Raw genomic sequence first — 22,625 nt, 5'->3', positions numbered from 1 at the left:
CTATTTCCTTAGCAGTGAGTCTGTACTAGAATCGTGGGGATGGTAGGGTGGTTGGTGGTGGTAGCATGGACCCCGCTAGCCCTCAAATTCATTCTGGTGTACTTAGCAAAAGTATCATCGTTCTCTACCAGTAAGAGGATGCTGTGTTTAAAGAGTACTATAAAATTAGCCATTTAGATATGAGGAAAATTTTTACCAAGTGAGTTCATGATATATTACATTTTGGAAAATATTACATTTTAACATAATAACATATATTATGTCTTAATATAAACATTATGGCTGCTTCAGAAGGTACACAGAATGAATTAGAGGTTACAATATGTTTTCATTGTCACATATCTAGCAGCTTATTATTTTATCTCCCTTTAACAGCATTTTAAGAACTTGCATCTACATTTTGACCCAATGTGTAAAGCTTAATGAAAACTAGATTTTTTAATATTCAGGAGTGTGATTATCCTATTCCTGAGGTTTTAATTGTTCAGTCCAACATGCATTACCTTGCACGTGTCTGTGAATCATCTTCAGAGTTAATACTGTTTTGTGGTTTTCATTCCTAGTGGAGTTCTCATAAATTCTCCCTAGTCTTGATTAATACAAATGATTTTTTTTTTTTTTGGCATCAACAAATTTTATCACCTCACTATTCATCCCCTCTTCCAGATTGCTAATAAATATAGGCCGGAGGGGATGGCTTAGTGGTCTAAGCATCAGATTTGAAATACCTAGAGTCCCTGGAACTGCAGGTTTGAATGTCAGCAGAGTCAACCCAGCTCTTCATTCTTCCAAGGTAGATAAATGGAGTTCCATGCAGATTACTGTGTGGGGTCATTAGGATGAGATCTTTAAAAACTGAGGTTTGTTATGAGTGATACAAATCCCGTGTGTCTTTCTGAAAGAGTGGGGGTTTGGATCAGAGTTTTAACAAAATTTCCCTCTGAACTCATTATATGGTCTCTTATGTACTAGTTGGCATCCTCCTCCCTGGAGGTCTCTGAACTCACATAGTAGTGCTACATTAGATTTATAAACATTACAGGAACGTTTTAGGAGAAAAGTCCTCTTCAAAAGAAAGAAAATGTGATGATTTTATATTGATGGCCACTCGTCCTGTGGCCACGCTATTGTTCGTATGTTTCAATTCATGACAGTTGGCCATTGTTATACTTTGTGCTTCCTTCTTAATTGTCTAAATCTATAATGTTTAAGGGATTTAAACATTCTTTTTTTCCTTTATGATAGCCTTCAGTAAGAAAGGGTGTGCTACCAAGAATGCTCGAAGAGATTCTGAAGACTAGACTGATGGTGAAGCAGTCGATGAAGGCTTACAAGCAAGACAGAGCCCTTTCACGAATGCTCGATGCACGTCAGCTAGGACTTAAGCTGATAGCAAATGTCACATTTGGCTACACAGCTGCTAATTTTTCTGGGAGGATGCCATGCATTGAGGTAAGTGATAAAAGTCTATAGTTTTTTTCAAAAGAGACTAAAGCAGCATTAAATGAATGCCTATTCATTAAACCATTTTGTTTTGAAACTTTAGACAAAATGGTTTCATTTCCATAACATAGGATCAGTTTTTCTCAAACCAGGACTTATATATTGATATATACATATTCTTAGGAATTTGTGCGTTTTCTCTGAGAACTCTCTGTGTTTTGTTCAATGATAATTTTAGAAATTAGCATACACATATTTCTGCATAATCTGGATGACCCTATTGTAACCAATTACTGACATGAGATTTCAGTGCCGCCTTTACAGCATTGTTTACAGTAACATTGGTACTAAATAATTCCTTTTAATGTGTTGATAGAGGTCTGATGATAGTTCATTTGTCTTCTCCAAATGTCAGAATAAAAGCAATCATTCCATATTTACTAGTGTACCAGTAGATACAAAGCAGAACCTTTCTTTTGCAGTGGTAGTTGCAATTAAAAGACACTTTTCATTAAACAAGACTGATTTCTTGTTATTTACTAAATTAGGGTGTTAATTTGACATGAGTACAGTATAGTATGACAGAGTAATATAATAATTTACTAATGGTTGGGAAAGGAACAGAGTAAGCTTGTTTGCTTGATGATCTTTTCATGCCAGATGAAGGCTAGAGCATTGTGGTATACCATATTTGCAGTAGTTCAATAAGGGAAAAGCAGTGGAAGAATCAAGTTCCCACAGAGCTCACAGTAGGCAAAGTAAACTCCAAAAACCTGTGCAAGGGACTTCCGGTTTCATGTCCAACATGTAAGAAACTGCAAGTCTCTACTCTGTCCTCACACTAAGTAAGCTGAACAGACAGAAAAATCAACAACTCTTCTTAGATCTGTCAGAGAGGTGAAGTCACAGGGTAAACTGCTGCCCCCAAAACTGAAGAGACCAACAAGTGTATACAGAGAGTCACAACTTACCAGAGCAGAAATCAAGAGCACAGATCTCTGTGAGAACCAGTGCCATGGTAGGGAAAACCGAACTATAAATGATGAATCGCTGGAGGCTCAGGGTGGACAAATCTGAGTGATAAAAACTCCAAAGGACCCAGTCATCAGGGTCCCCACACTTTTGTGAATTTTACCTCTAGGAGCTCAACCAGGTTCTAACAGTGAATATCAGAAAAAAAATTCCCTTGTGCTTCTGGCACAGAGAGAGGAAAAGAACCATTTTGAAATACACCAGAGCATTCCGTTTTTAACAGAGTCTGCCCTCAGGAGAAACTATTTAACCAGCGCTTAACCTGATGGAGTTTTATCAGAGCCTAACTGACCTGGAGAAAGGGAAATATCCAGCTCCAACTGCTGTAGCCTTCTACATGGAAAAAAAATACTGCAGCCCACTCTAGTCATCCTGTCCCACCAAAGTGGGGTGAAAAACTGAAAATCGCATGTGAAGTCTACAGTCCAGAGGCACAGTTCACTGAAAGACTGAGACCTACTCGTAGGACTAAGGAGCCCTTCCCCTCCCCCGACACCTTACCACCACATTACTAAAGGCCTATTTATAGCAGTTCCGTTTACCCAATACATCATGTCTGGCTATCAAAAAAAAATTGCAAGACTTACTAAAAGCCAAAAAACAGTTTGAAGAGACAGAGAAAGCATCAGAACCAGACTCAGATAAGGCAGGGATGTTGGAGTTTGTCAGACTGCAAATCTAAAACTATGATTAGGATGCTAAGAGCTCCCTCCAATAGCTAAAGTAGACAGCATGCAAGAACAGATGGGCAGTGTAAGCAGAGAGGTGGAAATTCTAAGAAAGAACCAAAAAGAAGTGCTGGAAATCAAAAATCCTGTAACAGAAATCAAGAATGCCTCTGACTACTATGCTGAACATGGCTAAGAAAAGAATCTCAGAGCTTGAGGAAATCTTAGTAGAAACTGCTAAAACTGAAAAACAAAGAGAAAAAAAGACTGAAAAAAGAGATATCCTAAAACTGGGACAACTACAGAAGGTGTAACATACATGTAATAGGAATTCCAGAAGAAGAGAGAAAGGAACAGAAGACATACTGAAACAATACTGAAACAATAATGACTGAGAATTTCCCCAAATTAACGTCAGGCACCAAACCACAGATCGAGGAAGTTCAGAGAACACCAAACAGAATAAATGCCCAAAAAACTAAACCTAGGGACATCATTTTCTAGGTTTCTAGATACTGCAGAAAATCAACACTAAATTAAAAATCCTGAAAGAAGCCAGAGGGAAAAAACACCTTGCTTATAGAGAAGCAAAGGTAAGAATTATATCCAACTTTTCCTTAGAAACCACGCAAGCAAGAAGAAAATGGAGTAAACTATTTAAAGTGTTAAGAGATAAAACTCTTCAACTAGAAATCTGTACCCTACAAAATTATCATTCAAAAGTGAAGGAGAAATTAAGATTTTCCTCAAAAATTGAGGGAATCTGTTGGCAGTAGACCTGCCTTGCAAGAAATGCTAAAAGAAACTCTTCAGTGAGAAGGAAAATGATAATAGGTCAGAAACCTATATCAATACAAAAGAATGGAAGAGCATCAGAGAAGGAATAAGTAAAGGTAAAATAAACACTTTTATTTTTCTTATTCTTAATTGATCTAACAATTAACAATTTGTTCAAAATAATAATAGCAACAGTGTATTTGATTATGTTTATATACATGTATATATAAGTAAAATGAATAACAAATGGTACAAGGAATGGGAGGAAGGGATTAGGATTATTTTATTATAAAGTACCCACACTACCTATGAAGTGGTATAGTGTTTTGAAAGTGGTATATTTTAAGTAAATATAAATATTGCAAAATTTGGGGCAACCACTATAAAAAGTTAAAAAAAATACAACTAATGTGTAAGAAGGAGAGAAAAAAGAATCATATAAAACAGTCAAAACCACAAAAGGCAGTAAGAGTGGAAAATAAAAATAGGAACAAAAACAAAGGCAACACATAGAAAATAAAATCAGGAAGGACATAGTTGAACAACATAATCAACTGGATATAATGGACATTTATAGACTACTTCATCCAACAACAGCTGAATACATATTCTTCTCAAGCTCACATGGAACATGCACCAAGATAGACCACATTCTGGGCCATAAAGCACTTTAACAACTTTAAAAGAATAAATCATACAATATCTGCTTTCAGATCACAATGGAATTAAACTAGAAATCAGTAACAGAAAGATAGCTGGAAAATCCCCCAAATACTTAAAGATTAAGCAGCATATTTCTAAATAACACATGGGTCAAAGAAAAAAAATCTCAAGAGAAGTTTTTAAATATTTTGAACTAAATGAAAATGAAAACACAGCTTATCACAATTTGTGGAAGTCAGCAAAAACAGTACTTAGGAAATTTATAGATTGAATGCATATATTAGTGGGAAAAAGACCTAAAAACAATCATCAAGTAAGCTTTTACCTTAGGAAACCAGAAAAAGAACAAATTAAATCCAAAGCAAGCAGAAGAAAAGAAGTAATAAAAATTACAGCAGAAATCAGTGAAATTGATTTTCTCAATTGATTTCATGTTTTCAAAGAACCCCAAAGCTGGTCTTTTGAAAAGATCAATAAAATCAATAAATCTCTAGCCAGCCTAACTAGGAAAAGAAAAAAAAAGAAAAGAGTACACAAATTGCAAATATCAGAAACAAAAGAGGGGATATCACTTCAGTTTCCATGGACATTAAAAGGACAATAAAAGAATATTATGCACACAAATTTGATAACCTAGATGGAGTGAACCAATTACTTGAAAGACATAATCTGCCAAAACTTGTACAAGAAGAAATAGGCAGTCTGAGTAGGCCTATATCAAAGAAATTGAATCATTAATTAATAGCCTTCTAAAACAGAAAGCATCAGACCCAGATGGGTTCACTGTTAAATTCTACCAAACATTTATGGAAGAATTATACCATCTCTCTACAGTCTCTTTCAGAAGATGCAAGCAGAAGGAGTACTTTCTAACTCATTCTAATTACCCTAATACCAAAACCAGACAAAGACATTATAAGAAAACTACATATCAATGTCTCTCATGAACATAGATGTAAAAATCCTCAATGAATATTAGCAAATCAGATCCAAAAATGTATAAAAACAGTTGTACACCACAACCAAGTGAGATTTATTCCAAGTATGCAAGGTTGGTTCAACACTGAAAAACCAGCTGAGAGCCATCATATCACATTCAGGTTAAGTAAGAAAAATCACATGATCATGTTAACATACAGAAAAGGCACTTAACAAAACCCAAAACCCATTCATGATACAAACTCACAGGAGACTAGGAATAGAGGAGAACTTTGTCAGTTTGATGGAGAATATCCACCAAAAAACCTACGGCTCACGTTATACTTAACTATGAGAAACTTGAAGCTTTCTCACTAAGGTCAAGAACAAGACAAGGATGTCCCAACTCATCACTGTTTTTCACCATCATACTAGAAGTCCTGGCTAATGCAATAAAACAGGCAAAAGGAAATAAAAGGTATGCAGATTGGGAGACTTCCCTGGCAGTCCAGTGGTTAAGACTCCACAATTCCAATGTAGGGGGTGCAAGTTCGATCCTTGGTTGGGGCACTATGATCCCACGTGCTGTGCCATGCGGCCAATACAATAAATAATAAACCTTTAAAAAAAAAGGTATGCAGATTGGAAAGGAAGGTAAAACTGTCTTTGTTTCCAGATGACATAATCCTCTATGTAGAAAATCCCAAAAAAATGATGCACAAAAAAACCCTCCTGGAACTAATAAGCGATCATGTAGCAGAGCTGCAGGATACAAGGTTAATACACAGTGTATACCAGCAGTGAACAAGTGGCATTTGAAATTAAAAACACAATACCATTTATATTAGCACCCCCCAAAATGAAATACTTCGGTATAAACCTAACAAAATATGTACCAGATCTATATGAGGAAAATCCCGAAACACTGATGAAAGAAATCAAAGAACTAAATAAATGGAAAGATATTCCACGTTCATGGTTAAGATGACTCAGTATTGTCAAGATGTTAGTTCATCCCAAATTGACATACAGATTCAATGCAATCACAGTCAAAATCCCAGCAAGTTATTTTTTTGATATTGACAGACTGATCCTAAAGTTTACATGAATGGGAATTCCCTGGTGGCCTAGTGGTTAGGATTTGGGGCTTTCACTGCTGTAGCCTGGGTTCAATCCCTGGTTGGGGAACTGAGATCCCACAAGCTACTCGGCCAAAAAAAAAAAGTTTACATGAAGAGGTAAAAGACTCAAGAATAGCCAACATAGTATTACAGAAGAATAAAGTCAGAGGACTGACTTACTGTAAAGCTACAGTAGTCAAGGCAGTGCAGTATTGGCAAAAGAATAGACAAGCAGATCAATGGAACAGAATAGAGATTCCAAAAATAGACCCACATAAATATAGTCAACTGATCTTTATCAGAGGAGCAAAGGCAATACAGTAGAGCAAAGACAGTGTTTTCAACAAATGGCGCTGGAATAACTGGACATCCACATGCAAAAAAACATGAATCTAGGGCTTCCCTAGTGGTGCAGTGGTTGGGAGTCCATCTGCTGATGCAGGGGACACGAGTTCGTGCCCCGGTCCGGGAAGATCCCACATCCCTCATGGGCCTGTGAGCCATGGCCGCTGAGCCTGCGCGTCTGGAGCCTGCACTCCACAACAGGAGAGGCCACAGCAGTGAGAGGCCCGCGTACCGCCAAAAAAAAATATATATATATATGTGTGCGTGTGTGTATGTGTATATATATATTGTGTGTGTGTATGTATGTGTATATATATATATATCCTAACCTTAGAATAAGAATTTGGGGGTTTTGATCTGGCAGTAGAAGTTGAGGAGTGGAGTTCTGCCAGGAAGTACGCTACTACCTAACATGTTGAAAACTGAATGCCAAGCAACATCTGCCTCCTTGACCCTGGACTTTTCAGATATTCTGAGGTTAATGACTGCAAGCTTGCATTTGGCCCTTCTTTACATGCCAACATCACAATTTAATAATGTTAACTTATTTATGAAGTCATTAGTGGAAAAAGCTGTCAGCATCACAGAAAGGGTCTCTCGTGAACATGTCACAAGTTAGCTCCAGTGGAGTCAAAATGGAAGCTACTGTCTTTAAAGGCAAATAGACTACTGACTATGGCCGTGTGCTTTCCTTCAATGAACACACAATCAAAAATATTTGACAGTACCACCAAGATCACATAAAATATGCTAGATCTAGACTATCAAAGAGAAGGACAAGACTTTGTAAGCAAGAATTCCTGTAAGAATGCAGAGAATGAGTAATGTAGCTAATAGTTGTAGGTTAATGTCTCTGTCTCAGCTCAACACTGTCACCGATGTGTTTATTCCATAAATTAAAAATTTTATGTCTTCACATTTTTCTCCTAAACTATTTACTGTTCATGATAAAGCTGTATATACACATACATGTATATCTGACAACTTTTTCAACTGGCTGTTCATTGTCTCTTTTTCTTTCTTTTTTTGTGAGATATAATTGATATAACACATTATATTAGTTTCAAATATACAACATAATGATTCAATATTTGTAATATTGCAAAATGATCAATATCATTTAGACCACAATAAGTCTAGTTAACATCCCTCACCACACATAGTTAAAATTTTTTTCTTGTGATGAGAGCTTTTAAGATCTACTCTCTTAGCAACTTTAAAATGTACAATATTATTATTAACTATAGTCACCATGCTGTACCTTACATCTCTAAGACTTATTGTATAACTGGAAGTTGGTACCTTTGACCACCTTCACCCATTTCCGCCCCCCTCCCCCCCGCCACCTCCTGCTTCTGGCAACCACCAGTCTGTTCTCTGTATCTATGAGTTCAGTGGGGTTTGGGGGTTTTTTTGTTTTAGATCCCACATATAAGTGAGATCATAAAGTATTTGTCTTTCTCTGTCTTACTTCACTAAGCATAATACTCTCAGCGTCCATTCATGTTGTTGCAAACGGCAAGATTACCTTCTTTTGTATGGCTAAATAATATTTCATTGTATATGAACCCCATTTTCTTTATCCATTCATCCATCAGTGGACACTTAGCTTGTTTCCATGTCTTGGCTATTATAAATAATGCTGCAGTGAACATGGGGATACAAATATCTTTTCCAGTTAGTGTTTTTGTTTCCTTCAGATAAATACCCAGAAGTGGAATTGCTGGATTATGTGTTGTTCTACTTTTAATTTTTTGAGGAACCTCCATACTGTTCTCCATAATGGCTGCACTAATTTACATTCCCACCAACAGTGCAGGAGTGGTTCCCTTCTCTCCACATCCTTACCAACATTCTTTTCAGAGAACTTTTACTTTAAATATTTTTCTTATTAGGATCCCAACCATTGCCTGAATTGTGAAATCAATTAATTTCCTCTTTTTAAATCCAGTCTCTTGGCCCTGTAATGTTTTTCAAATTAGGAACTATGACACAAAGTAGCAGAATCAGTTTTAATGTAATTGCCACTCCTTCTCTCCCACTGTCCCCCCCCCCCCCCCCCCCCGTGCTCCTCCCTCTCATGCCTCTAAGTCCTTCATACTGCATGGACTTCAGGGCCAGCTGCAAAATAGTTCTGACTCTTCCAGATATAGCTTAAATGGGTCAGACTAGACAGCAGGAGGCAGACATTTAGGACCAGTATATGTGTGTATTTGTATGTGTATATCTCAAAAGCATATTGGACTCTAACACTCTATGGCTCACCCATTTAGCTATTTGCTGTCACATATTTTTATCTTGTGTGAAAGTGGCAAAAGATGACAGATTGAATATTTTATTCAAACTTGAATTTCAATTAGGTCACCTGATTTTTTTTTTAATGTATTAGGCTATAGTTCATATTCTCAAGTTTTTCTAATGCACTAAAGGTCTCAACAGGATTCATGATCTTAATTTAAAACCCAAATTAAGTTTCTGCTGTCAGTGTTTTATTTATTCCTTTGTTCATACACTTAATATTTCCTGTGTAAATGACTTTAAACAGCCTTTTAAAATAAGTATTATTCAATCCTGCATTTAGTTCAGATAATTCAAACTTTACAGTAAAAGGGGAAAGATCATTATAAATACTGTTTGCGTCTTAACACAAAAGAAAAAGTGCATAATTCTTATTTTAAAACTTTAAAAAGTAATGTTCCATTTATGCTGAATGGCAGTTTCCCCAACCCTTAGCTTTAGTGAGTTTGATCAATGAAGCAGCAGTGCTATACTAGTCTCCTTAAGTTCTTTAACTATGAAATATAATTGGCCTGCTTCTCATATTTGTCAAGATCCACCATCTTCTTGTTTTGTCAACTTATGCCATGATCACTGTTAAAACTCAATCACCAATGAAAGAACTTAGACATATATCTGCCTACTTGATTTAAATTGAACCCTTGTAATATATTTTCTATCATATAATTATGCATTTTTCCTTGTATCAATATTTAGTGTCATCTAAAAAATATGTATAACCGATCACTGAGATATAGGTTCAGCATAAGCTTTACTGATACTGAAAAAAATGATCATAACACTCCAACAGAAAAATTTTGAAAGACACACATGCACATACATAGTGTAATTTCCTGCTTAGTTGGTTATAAAGGCATTTTAGAAAGTCCTTGAATAAATAAGGCTTTTTCTTCTAGGATCAAATGTAGCTATGTATATAGTGCAGTCCATTGTACTCACTGATACACTCACAGGCAAGTCTGTATATTGATTGGTTTCTTTTAAATTATTCATTCATCTCATTTTCTTCTTGAGTACTTGTAGAAAGAATGATGGCACTGGTGATTTTTGTTTTTTTTAATGTTCTTTTCTCCTTGTTTCATTTTTAGAAATATTTAATAATTAAAGTTAAGTATTATATATTAAAGTCTGTTGTCTTATACTAAACTACATTAAGAAATTATTTTCAATGTGTTTGTACCAACAGGTTGGTGATAGTATTGTTCACAAAGCCAGAGAAACCTTGGAACAAGCTATTAAACTGGTGAATGATACCAAGAAATGGGGTGCTAGGGTTGTATATGGTGATACTGACAGGTAATGAACTTTCTGTTTTGTAGTTGTCTTCTTGCATCTCCTCAGATACTCATTTCAGTGTGTGGAATGGCTTAAGGGTAATCCTTCCTAAAAACAGAGTTCTACCTAAGTTCTTTTCAGTCCTTATGATCTTGTGATTGGAGTTAACACAGGTCCTGATTTACCAGATATGATCTTAAGAGACAGAAAATGTATATGACCTGAGCCACAGAGTGCGAAAATTCCCAAGGCATCCCTCCAGGTAGCCAAGTAGATAGGGATCTGTAAAACCTGCATACACAGGAGTCTAATCTGTTTAAAGAAACAGCTTTTAATGTGAAGAATCCCTCAGATAGCTGCAGCTCTCTGAATTTAAATATATATCTTAAAATAATCAAACTGTTTTTGAACCACAGTTGCCAAAGATGTGAGTGGTTAACTTTTCACTGGGCCCCAAAATCTGTTGACCTTCTTCTATAAACAGTGCAGAGTCCAGATACATTTTCCATTTGATTCCAGAGGCTCACAGACTTCCTGAAGCCCATTCTATCCAAAGGATAGAACTGCCTTTGAATCCTGAATAACCTCAGCCTGCTTGCTTGCTTTGATATTTTTCAGGGCCCAGTTATTTATGTAACATCTTATTTATACGACTTACTAAAATTTTTCTACAATATAGGTATTATGCAAATTTCTTAGAGTCTGAAATTTTTTTCATATTGAACGCTTAGAGTCACAGTGCGATCATTCTAAGAGCACTTGCCTCAGGAGCTCTGATCACTTTACAGTGCGGTGGAGCAAGCAGAGATAATGCTTCTAATCACTAAAAATAGCTTCTAGGTAATCTTTAAACAGCATTTAATCTTCTCCAGTTTTTTAATGCATATACAATCAGCATAATCATATTAATGCTGAATGAGACCTTTCCTCCTATACCAACTGTTTCATTATCAGCAGGTGGGGATAGTTTCAAGTTATCCAGGCCCCAGTTATCCATAGTCTCTACTGTTCCCCGTCAAAAGCCACTCCTCACTTTGACTTTGGGTATTTCACTGCTCTGTAAAACCACTTCTGCTGAATAGTCTAGCAAAATAAAAATTACTGGAACATAGTTTTTCACCTTGTTAGCAGAGCTCCTCACAAAATATTTAGGGAAGAGGAGAAAGTTAAACTTTAAATTGTTGAGTTTAATTCAGGGTTTAAACACATCAGTAGTTGACAACACGCACCCAGAAGCAGAAGTTGGCATGATTCTGACTGTAAGATTTTTAGGCATTCAAACAAACCAAAAAACACAGAATGTCAGAGCTGGAAGAGGACTTTTTTTTTTTTTTTTTTTTTTTTTTTGCGGTATGCGGGCCTCTCACTGTTGTAGCCTCTCCCGTTGCGGAGCGCAGGCTCCGGACGCGCAGGCTCAGCGGCCATGGCTCACGGGCCCAGCCGCTCTGCGGCATGTGGGATCTTCCCAGACTGGGGCACGAACCCGTGTCCCTTGCATCAGCAGGCGGACTCTCAACCACTGCGCCACCAGGGAAGCCCTGGAAGAGGACTTTTAGGTCAGGAGTTTTCATGACCTAAAAGGGTCGGGAGAAAACCCTAGGGGCACATTCTCAGATGCTACTTAAGAGCAGATTCCCCTGGAATAAGAAATTTGTCTAAGATTGCCCAGCTAGTTAGCAGTGGAGCCACAAATTGGTATGTCTCTACATAAGACATCACAGGTTTTTATTATTCTAATCAAAAGTGTAGGAACTTCCCTGGTAGTCCAGTGGTTAAGACTCTGCACTCCCAATGCAGGGGGCACAGGTTTGATCCCTGGTTGGGGAGCTAAGATCCCATGTGCCACACAGCACAGGATAGATGGATGGATGGATAGATAGACAGATAGATAGAAAGAAAGAAAGGGAGGGAGAGGGAGAGAGAGAGAGAGAAAAGAAGAAAAAGAAAGAAAGAAATTGTATTTGCAGATTTGCAGTATCTTTTTTTTTTTTTTGGCTGCACTGCCTGACTTGTGGGATTTTAGTTCCCCGGCCAGGGATCCAACCCGGGCCCTGGGCGGTGAGAGCGCCGAGTCCTAACCACTGGACCGCCAGGGAATTCCCTGCAGTATCATTAGAGCTTTTGACTACCATTCACCATCTGATTCATTCAACAAATGTTTACTGAAATACACTGTATGAGGGCAGTTCACTCTAGGGCATGCATTCTCAATGGTAATAATACTGCCCAGTAGCGCACAAGTTGGTCCTCGAGGAGCAAAGAAGTACAGTGGGTTTTGGCCCCACAAAGCTCAACCCTACCCAACAACATTTTAATCCTTAGTAATTACTTTCTCTTGTTAAATTTACTTTTAACTTTTTTGGGGGGAGGACAATAATGATAACATACTGAGAAGCACTGCTCTAGGGATAATAAATGTATGCTTGGTGGAGGGAAAGAGTTCTTAACCAAGAGTGAGATCTGGATTCTTTTTAGCTGTGCTCCTAGCTGATTGCATGGCCATCAACAAAGTCGCTTAGGGCTTCCCTGGTGGCGCAGTGGTTGAGAGTCTGCCTGCCGATGCAGGGGACACGGGTTCGTGCCCCGGTCCGGGAAGATTCCACATGCCGCGGAGTGGCTGGGCCCGTGAGCCATGGCCGCTGAGCCTGCGCGTCCGGAGCCTGTGCTCCGCAACAGGAAAGGCCGCAACAGTGGGAGGCCCGCGTACCGCAAAAAAAAAAAAAAAAAAAAAAGTCACTTAGCCTCCCTGAGGCTGTCATCAGAATGAAGGAAATCTGATACATGATGAAGAATGACCATTGCCTCCCTCTAGTTTCAGGACTGCTGACTTTATGAATCTTGGAGTCTAGCTAAGGGAGATTGGTTAGCAAAGCATCAAAATTACTCTGTTAGAAGGGTGTTTCTCTCTCTAGAGCAGTTATGCATTATTGTCCATTTAGACGGTATAAATGTAAACACCCTGACTATCTTTATATTGTAGTGGTTCAAACAATTATTCTATATAATAGTGGTTATCAATAATATTTATCCAAAAAATAATAATACTTATCCCACCCTAGTGGGATAGACCTACTCCCATCAGTTATTGAAGCTCTCTGTAGTAGTGATTCTTAGGCAGGGTAGGGAAGGACGTTTGACAACACACATACTGCCGGGGCAGCAGAAGGGTGGTGGGGAACTAGAACAAAAATCTCTTGGGAAATTGATCTGAGTATAATTGAGAAAAGCCTCCTAGGTGATTCTAATATCCTCGCTTAACTCCCCACCCCATGTGAAATAAAAATCACTGCTTTAAATGTGATCTATCAACCAAAGATAAACATTATTTAACTACATTAAAAGCACCAGTAACAGACAAATAGAAACTTTTTTTTTTTTTTGGCTGTGCCACACAGCTTGCAGGATCTTAATTCCCGGACCAGGGACTGAACCCACTCCCTTGGCAGTGAAAGCATGGAGTCCTAACCAACTGGACCACGAGGGAATTCCCTAGAAACTTATAAAACAGTCTTTCTCTTCGTAGGCTGGTCACCTACATTCTGTTAAGTGACCCAAAACTTCCATTAATCCTGGTCAGCTCTCTTGAAGCTTAGCTCCAACTAAAACTAGCCAAAACAACACAGATGAACTCAAGTAAAACCCCTAACACTACTAGGTAAAATCTCAAATATATACCCTATAATAACTTTTAAGATGTAAAGTATGTGTTCCTTTAATTTTTTATCAACTTTATCAAGGTATAATTTTTAACAAAAAAGTACATAGTTCAATATACAAAATGTATAGACCCATGTAATCAGCTGCCACCCCAGTCAAGATATAGAATATTTCTATCACTGTAGAAAGTTCTGCCATGCTCCTTTGCAGTCAGTCTCTCACTTTCATCCCCTACCCCCAGGCAACCACTTACCTGATTTCTATTACCATAGCTTAGTTTCTCTGTTCTAGAGCTTTATAGAAATGTGTGTAGAAGCACTTCAATTCATTATTGCATCTGAACATTTTAAGCATAATAATCTTTGTTTTTTAAGTTTGGCATTTACATCTAAAGTTAAACATACCCCCTTAGCATGACTCAACAATCCTAATCCTTGGTATTTACCTAAGAGAAATGAAAACTTAGGTCCACACAAAGACTTGATGCACCTCTTCATTGCAGTTTTATTCTGATAGTCCAAAACTGCGAACAGTCCAAATGTTCATCAGCAGATGAATGGATGAACAAATGTAGCATATCCATACAATGGAGTACTATTCAGCAATAAAAAGGAACCAGTTACTGCTACTTTAGCAACATGGGTGTATCTCAAAAATATGCTGAGTGAAAGAAGCCAGACATAAGTATGTACTGTATATTATATAAAATTCTTGAAAGACAAAACTAATCTATAGTAATTGAAAGCTGGTCATGTGTTGCTGGGAGTGGAGTGGAGAATTATTGCAAAGGAGTACAAGGGAACTTTATGGGGTCATGAAAATGTCCCTATATCTTGATTCCAGTGGTAGTTACACAAATATATTAATTTTCTAGGGCTGTCACAGATTTGGTGGCTTAAGCACAGAAATTTATTTTCTCACAGTTCTGGAGGTTTGAAGTCCAAGATCAAGGCGTTAGCTTGATTAGCTGTGCTCACATGATCTTTCTTCTGTTCATGTACATTCTTGGTGTTTCTTTGTGTAATTTCCTCTTATAAAGACACCAGATTAGGCTCACCCTAACCACCTAAATTAGAGCATCATTTTAACTTAATCATTTCTTTAAAGGCCCTATCTCCAAATACAGTCACATTCACAATGGGGGTTAAGGTTCTCAGCGTATGAATTTAAGGGGCACAGTTCAGCCCATAGCAAGCCTATACGTTTGTCAACATTCATGGAACTGTACACTTAGAATGTATTCATTTTATTATATGCAAATAATATCTCAATGAAGTTGATTCTTTAAATAATCTTTCAAAAGGAAATTTTGTAATAATCTGTTTTTTTAAAGGCTATACTGGTATAATGAGCATCAGATGGGCCTAGAAAGAAAATATTATAAAAAGCTTTAGGTGGTTCAGAATATAGCCTAGCTTAAAAGTACAATTAGCTATCTAAGGCCTATTTGTTGTGCGTTATGTTAAAATTAATTCAGATTGATAAATTTTTATTTTCAAGGCCTTAAGTAATATTAAATAAATACTCCTTAAGCTTTTCAGATCAAACTCTAACACAAGTACTGTCTGCAATATTGGCAGAGAAAGAGCTTTTCAAAAAAAACCATCCAAATGAGACTGAAAGTCCAATATAAAAGCATTTAAGAAATAATAAGATTGGTTTATGTGGCTCCAAGAATCTTAAAGTCCATGTTTCAAGATAGTATTCATTTCTACTATTTAATGTCTTTCCACTAAAGTTATAAATGAAGATCAGCTTTATAATCTCTATTCCTTAAGTATATTTATTCGCCATTACTTCTTTTGGTCTCAGATTGTGGTATATACTGAAATGTAAAGTGCTATTACAGAGTTAGCTGGATTATATTAGGAAAAAGTGCCCAGTACTTTTATCAGTTATTTTTTAGTATTTTTCATATTAGATTTTTTTTAATCCATATTAGAAATCCTTCCCTCTTGACCTGCATATACTGATGGTGGGATTGTATGTCAGAAATATCTTTCTGGACTTCAGTTTCACATTATCTTTCAAAAAATATTTTTAGTATATACCACTTATCTAGAAATTCCTCTTCTAGGAATTTATTCTAAGGACATAGCTTGCCAAGTTATTATTATATATTAAATATTAGAAAAAAAATTTAATGACTTAGATTTCCAGTGGTAGGGGTTTGGTTAAATTATACTATATCCATACATTGAAATACAGTACAACTGTTAAAATAATGTAAAAGAAGTGACATGGGAAAATGTTCACAATATACCATTAAATGAAAGGAGAAAGTTATCAAACTGTATGATCTGTGATCCCAAATGAGAAAAGATTTACAGATGTACACAAAAGCCTTCTAGTATCTTTTTTCTGAATGGTGAGATTATAAATGGCTGTTTTCTTTGTGCCTTTTTGTGTTTTCTAACTGTTCTTCAATGAACATATTTTACAAAATATACATGTGTTCTTTTCTAAGTTGGGTGGTTCTGGAAGGAAATTCCCTCCCATATCACAAGTAAATTTTCCATTTCTTTATAGTCATCATCTTTTATTTTGTGACTGACATAATTGTGTGTCATGGAAAGCTGTAAATGTATAGGAATGACCCAAGACCTTCTTGCCAGCTGTGACAGCTGTTCTGTGTGTAGCTAAACTAGAAACATTAGATGTCTTAAAGATCTGTAACAAGATATACTGTGAGCACACAGGAAAGTGTGACAAAACAAGAAAACTCAGGTTGGGAGCAACTTAATAAGGAAGAGTAAGGGGGAAAAAAAGGTTTTCCTTGGTTTTACAGTATTATCCAGGAAAGTTACTATTGATGAGATTTTTTTTTGTTACAATGCCTTCCTCATTACCCTACTTTATTTTTAATCCTCTTAGTATGTTTGTGCTACTGAAAGGAGCCACTAAGGAGCAGTCTTTTAAGATTGGTCAGGAAATTGCTGAAGCTGTAACTGCTACCAATCCTAAACCAGTGAAATTGAAGTTTGAAAAGGTAAGAGAAATGTAATACTACTAACCACATATAAAATTCATATACCTTCTGTAGATTTCTGACTTTTTCAATACATTTTCAGATTTTATAATGGTATATGGGTCTGTGAAAGTGTTTAAGTATTTTTCCCTTATTTTTGTATAATTTTCTCAATTTTTTTTGTAATGTCTTATATAAAGAAATGAAAAGACTATTCCAGTTAACTATCGCTGTGTAACCCCAAACTTAATGGTGTAAAACAAGCACCATTTTATTGAGCTTACAGATTTTTATGGGTCAGGAATTCATGAAGGGTGCAGCTGGGATGGCATGTCTCTGCTCCACAACGTTTAGGTCCTTAGCTGAAAGCTAAGGACTGAAATCACCTGAAGCTTGCTCACTCTCATGTCTGGGGGTTGATGCTGGCTGCCATTTGGGACACCAGGTGGGGCTGTGAGCTGGAACACCTACACTTGGCCTTTCCCTGGGGCTACTTGTTCTTCCTCACAGCATGATAGCTGAGTTCTAGGAATGAACATCCCAAAGAGAACCAGATGAAAGCCATTTTGCTTTTTATGACCTAGTCTTAAAATCATATAGCATCATAGCCTGTCTAGATTTGAGAGGGAACATAGGTCCCCATCTCTTAATGGGAAAAATGTCAGAGTCACACTGTGAGAAGGGTATGTGGGATAGAAGATATTATTTCTTTGGAGAATGCAGTCTGCCACAGGAACTTCGACTATTTTCACTTTACTTTGGATATGAAATATGCATTTAGTTCTTTCTGTATAAAACGTACTGAGCTAGGAGAGGTGTGGAATGCAAAGAAGCATGAGACACAGTCCTGCCCTCTAAGAGCCAATAATCTAAAAGGAAAGATTAGAAATGTATGTAAATGATCTTTCATTGTAAACTTAGGAAGCAGTCTCCCTAAGCACTGTAGGAGTGCAAAGAAAAGGTATTATGTCCTCCTAGGCTGGATGGGGAGACTCCATGTAGGAGGTATACATTGCATTCTGTCTCAGAAAATGGTTAGAATTTCAATAGGCAGCCACGGTGCTGCAGTCATTCTGCACAGAAGAAAGTGGTATATAGAAGGATATGGAGTAGGAAACGCACAACATGGGAATACAGAGTAGCAGGAGAGAAGTCTGGAAAAATAAAGTTAAGACCAGATTATAGAGTGTCTTGAATGCCAAGCTAAAGTGTTTAAACTTTATTCAGGAAAGTTTATCAAACAAAAGCATGACAGAGCTTTTTGGGGAGGACTGGCCTCACAGTGGTGTGGAGATGGATTGGAAAGAGAAGAATCTCAAGACAGGATGCCTTTTGCAACCTGTATGTCCTGAAGTAGTGAGATAAACTAGCGAAAATAAACAATTCAAGAGAAAATGGAAAGAAGGATGGGCAGGAGTTAAAAGTGGTTGATTTAGGAGAGCAGGTGTGGAAAAGATAAAAAAGGGAGAAGAGAATCAAACATGACTCCCAAATGTTTATCATGCACCTACTCTGAAGCAAGAATTGTGCTAGAAGAGATTCAGAGAGGACTTGGATACGGTATCTGCCCTGAAGAGTGAGCATTCTAATTGCAGGGAGAGAGGGAAGAAAAATTAGAAAACAGAGCGACGATGAGCGCTATTCTAGAAGTATGTGTGTGATGCTGTGGACACTCAACCTATCTGGCAAAGTGAAGAGCATGGTGTCCTTAGAAAATAACACCAGACGTGAAAATTTACCTGAGATAGATCACAGGCCTAAACATAAAAGCAAAAACTGCAAAACTTCTCAAAGAAAACAGACATTTGTTAAGAATCGTGATGCATATGTTCATGAGTATCAGTCTGTAGTTTTTTTGGTTTTTTTCTTGTATTGTCTTTGTCTGGTTTGGGGACAGGAAAAAAAAAAATCTGACCTCATAAAATGAGTTGGAAGTGTTTCCTGTTCTACTTTCTGAAAGAAAAAGTGTAAAATTTTTTCTTAAATGATTGATAAAATTCATCAGTGAAGCAATCTAGTACTGAAATTTTATGGCGGGGAAGGCATTTTCAATTACAAATTAAATATCTTTAATATATATTATTCAAGTTTTCTTCTCATGTCAGTTTTAAAACTTGTGATTGTCAAGGAGTTTGTCCATTTCTCCTAAGTTGTCAAATTTATTGGCATGAACTATTTATACTTCCTTATTGTGATTTTGATATCTGTAAAATCTTTAGTAACATCCCTTTCACTTTTGATAATTTGTTTTTCCATTTTTTTCCCCCTTGATCATTCTAGCTAGTGGTTCATCCATTTACAGAACTTTCTGAAGAACTGTATAATTAATTTCCACTCTTTATTATCTCCTTCCTTACACTTAACTTTGGGTTTAGTTTGCTTCTCTTTTCCTGTCTTAATTTAGAAACTTGAATCATTGATTTTAAACAAAAAATTTTAATATAAGCATTTAACAGTAACAAATTTCTCTCAAAACACTACTTTAGTTTCAAATTTGGTATCTTGTGCTTTTATTATTATTCATTTACTTCAGTGATAATGACCTGTAGGTTATTTAGAAGTGTGTTAAGTTCCAAATTTTTAAGGATATTCCAGACATCTTTTTGTTATTAATTTTAATTCCATTGTGGTCAAATAACATAGTCTATATAATTTCAATGCTTTTAAGTTTGTTACAGTTCGTTGTTTGGTCTAGCACATGGTCTCTTAGTGAATGTTCCCATATGACCTTGAAAATCCCTGTGTATTCTGGTTATTGGGTGGAATGTTCTATAATGTCACTTAGGTTAACTGATAGCGTTGTTGAAGCCAACAACAATCTTACTGATTCTCTGTCAATTTCTAGAAGAGAGGTGCTAAAGTCTCCAAGTATAATCATAGATTTGCCTGTTTCCTCCTTTTAGTTCTGCCAGTTTCTATTTCATGCATTTTGAAGTTTTCTTATTAGGTGCATATACATTTATGGTTATGTATCTTCTTGACAAATTGATACTTTTATCTTTGATAATATTCCTTATCTGGAAATCTACTTTTTCTGATATTAATATAGCCACAACAGCTTTGTTTTGATTAGTATTAACAAGTGTATCTTTTTTCTAACCTTTCTATGTCCTTATATTTAAAGTGGATTTCTAGTAGAAAGCATATTGTTGTATCTTTTTGATGGGATCTAATCTGATCATTTCTGCCTTTTACAAGTTACATTTTTTACACCAATTTTTACACTTTCTACACCATTTTTACACTTTTTACACCACTTACATTTAGTGTGATTACTGATACAGCTTTGGGGCAGAGGAAAGGACCAATGTGGTAACATAAAAAGGGGTGGGGACACACACCCATTCATCCAGGAATTCCAATTCAAGGTATTTATCCTGCAGATTTATCCATGCACGGTTGTTCACTGGAACACTATTTGTAACTCCAAAAGATTGGAAACATCCTAAATAACCCATAGTAGGTAACTGGTTACAAAAATTATTATACCTTCATAAAGTGGACTGCTATGTAGCTACAAAACAAAATGAGCTTTCTTGTACAGGATGGAATGCTCTCCAAGATAAGTTATTAAATGAAATAAGCAAAGTACAGAGTGATGTGGAAGGTAAGCTACCCTTATGTATATAAGTACATGTACTTAGATAGAATATTTCTGGAAGAATATACAGGAAATCAATAACAGGATGCCTCTGTGGAGGGGAAGGTAGACTTTTCATTGTATATTCTCTTATAACTTTTTAATTTGTACCATGTAGTAGGTGTTACTTAAAGTCATTTTTTAAATTGTTTGAAAAGATATGATTGAAGACTTTGAGAGAGCAGTATCAGCTGAGGAAGGAGCAAAATTGATAGTGCAAGTAAAGGAGTGGGTGTGTGGTGAGGAAGTAGAACAACTCACTTTGTGTGTTTTTACCTGCAAGTGTTGTCTCATTTTGTATTATGAATTCGTTGGGCCCTAAGCCACATTTAGAATTTTTTATAATTGACATCTGGTTAAAGAGAGAAAAAGGCATATAAAAATAAGATATTCATGGTTGGAAAAAAATGGTTATTGATAGATATTTTATTAATTTCGTCACAGGTATATTTGCCCTGTGTCTTACAAACAAAAAAGAGGTATGTGGGTTACATGTATGAAACATTGGATCAAAAGGACCCAGTATTTGATGCAAAAGGAATAGAAACAGTCAGAAGAGACTCCTGCCCTGCTGTTTCTAAGGTAAGTTTTATCTATCTTGTTGTCATCTTTAAGAAATAAGTGGCTAGGACTTCCCTGCTGGCACAGTGGTTAAGAATCCGTCTGCCAATGCAGGGTACATGGGTTTGAGCCCTGGTCTGGGAAGATCCCACGTGCCGCGGAGCAACTAAGCCCGTGCGCCACAACTACTGAGCCTGCGTTCTAGAGCCTGAGAGCCACAACTACTGAGCCCACATGCCACAACTACTGAAGCCCATGCTCCCTAGAGCCCATGTGCCACAACTACTGAGCCTGCATGCTCTAGGACCCCGCATGCCGCAACTCCCAAGCCTGCGTGCTGCAGCTGCTTTAGCCCATGCACCTAGAGCCCATGCTCCGCAACAAGAGAAGCCACTGCAATGAGAAGCTTGCAATGAGTAGCCCCCGTTCGCCGCAACTAGAGAAAAGCCCACACGCAGCAACGAAGACCCAATGCAGCCAAAAAAAATAATAATAATTTTAAAAAAGAAATAAGTGGCTAAAGAATCCGGTACAAATCCTTAAGCACATATCTAGGTGGAGGAACTATATAGCCTATATGACTATGTATAACTATAAGAGGAACTGTATGATTTTTGAGAACTTCATTTCTAATGAAAACAACTTATTTAAGTCCTTAGTTTCTGACTTCTCCCACACCTTACCTTTTATCACAATTGCTAAAAAACAACACTTGAACTTGATAAAAATTTCCTGTCTAATCACCTAGAGATGATATATGGCAACACCCAAAAGCTATGGAGCAGGATAAAGAAGGGAAACTGAACAGAGAAATTTCATAAGTAATGTAATCCATCCTAGATTAACTGAAATTCTGTTTACTTGGGTTACCAAATACAAGTTAGGGAGATTTCTGAACAATGGTAATATAAATTACCTAAATTTCTCAACCATAGTATCTCATATTTATTTTTTCTTTATTCAGGCCCAGATTCCTTCTATAACAAACCAAAAATAAATGGTATAAATGGAACAGCACTCTATACACTGAGTTTTACGAGAGCATTAAAAGCATAATAGATTGATAGCAACCTATTATGTCACATATAATATTATGTAAATTTGAGATTTTTTTAATACTAGTTTCTGGAAAAGATATCCAGTGCATTCTTCCTCTGAGGGAAGAATGGTGCCTTGGCTAAGTTAGCAACTTCTTGTATAAATATGTATGGATTCCAGTACTCAGAATAAGATACAGAGCTTTCACCTGGAACTAATTT

At 36.7% G+C, this 22,625-nt stretch overlaps 1 protein-coding gene across 5 annotated transcripts in view; it reads left to right on the top strand.

Annotated features, from left to right (window-relative positions):
- The window catches only part of REV3L (REV3 like, DNA directed polymerase zeta catalytic subunit), a 230,608-nt gene that overhangs the window by 193,432 nt on the left and 14,551 nt on the right, over window positions 1-22,625 (top strand). For 4 of the 5 annotated variants that reach the window (XM_079939298.1, XM_079939295.1, XM_079939296.1 and 1 more), the window contains 4 exons: window positions 1,246-1,452; window positions 10,452-10,561; window positions 17,072-17,186; window positions 21,250-21,387. In XM_079939298.1, coding sequence (XP_079795424.1) covers window positions 1,246-1,452; window positions 10,452-10,561; window positions 17,072-17,186; window positions 21,250-21,387 — 570 coding nt within the window. Of the gene's footprint in view, window positions 1-666; window positions 794-1,245; window positions 1,453-10,451; window positions 10,562-17,071; window positions 17,187-21,249; window positions 21,388-22,625 lie in introns of those variants that run through there. The other variant, XR_013830767.1, reaches the window with a different exon arrangement.

Source organism: Stenella coeruleoalba (genome assembly GCF_951394435.1).
Source record: "Stenella coeruleoalba genome assembly, chromosome: 12".
In the NCBI taxonomy this organism is placed as follows: domain Eukaryota; kingdom Metazoa; phylum Chordata; class Mammalia; order Artiodactyla; family Delphinidae; genus Stenella; species Stenella coeruleoalba.
This window is presented reverse-complemented; position numbering and strand designations above follow the sequence as displayed.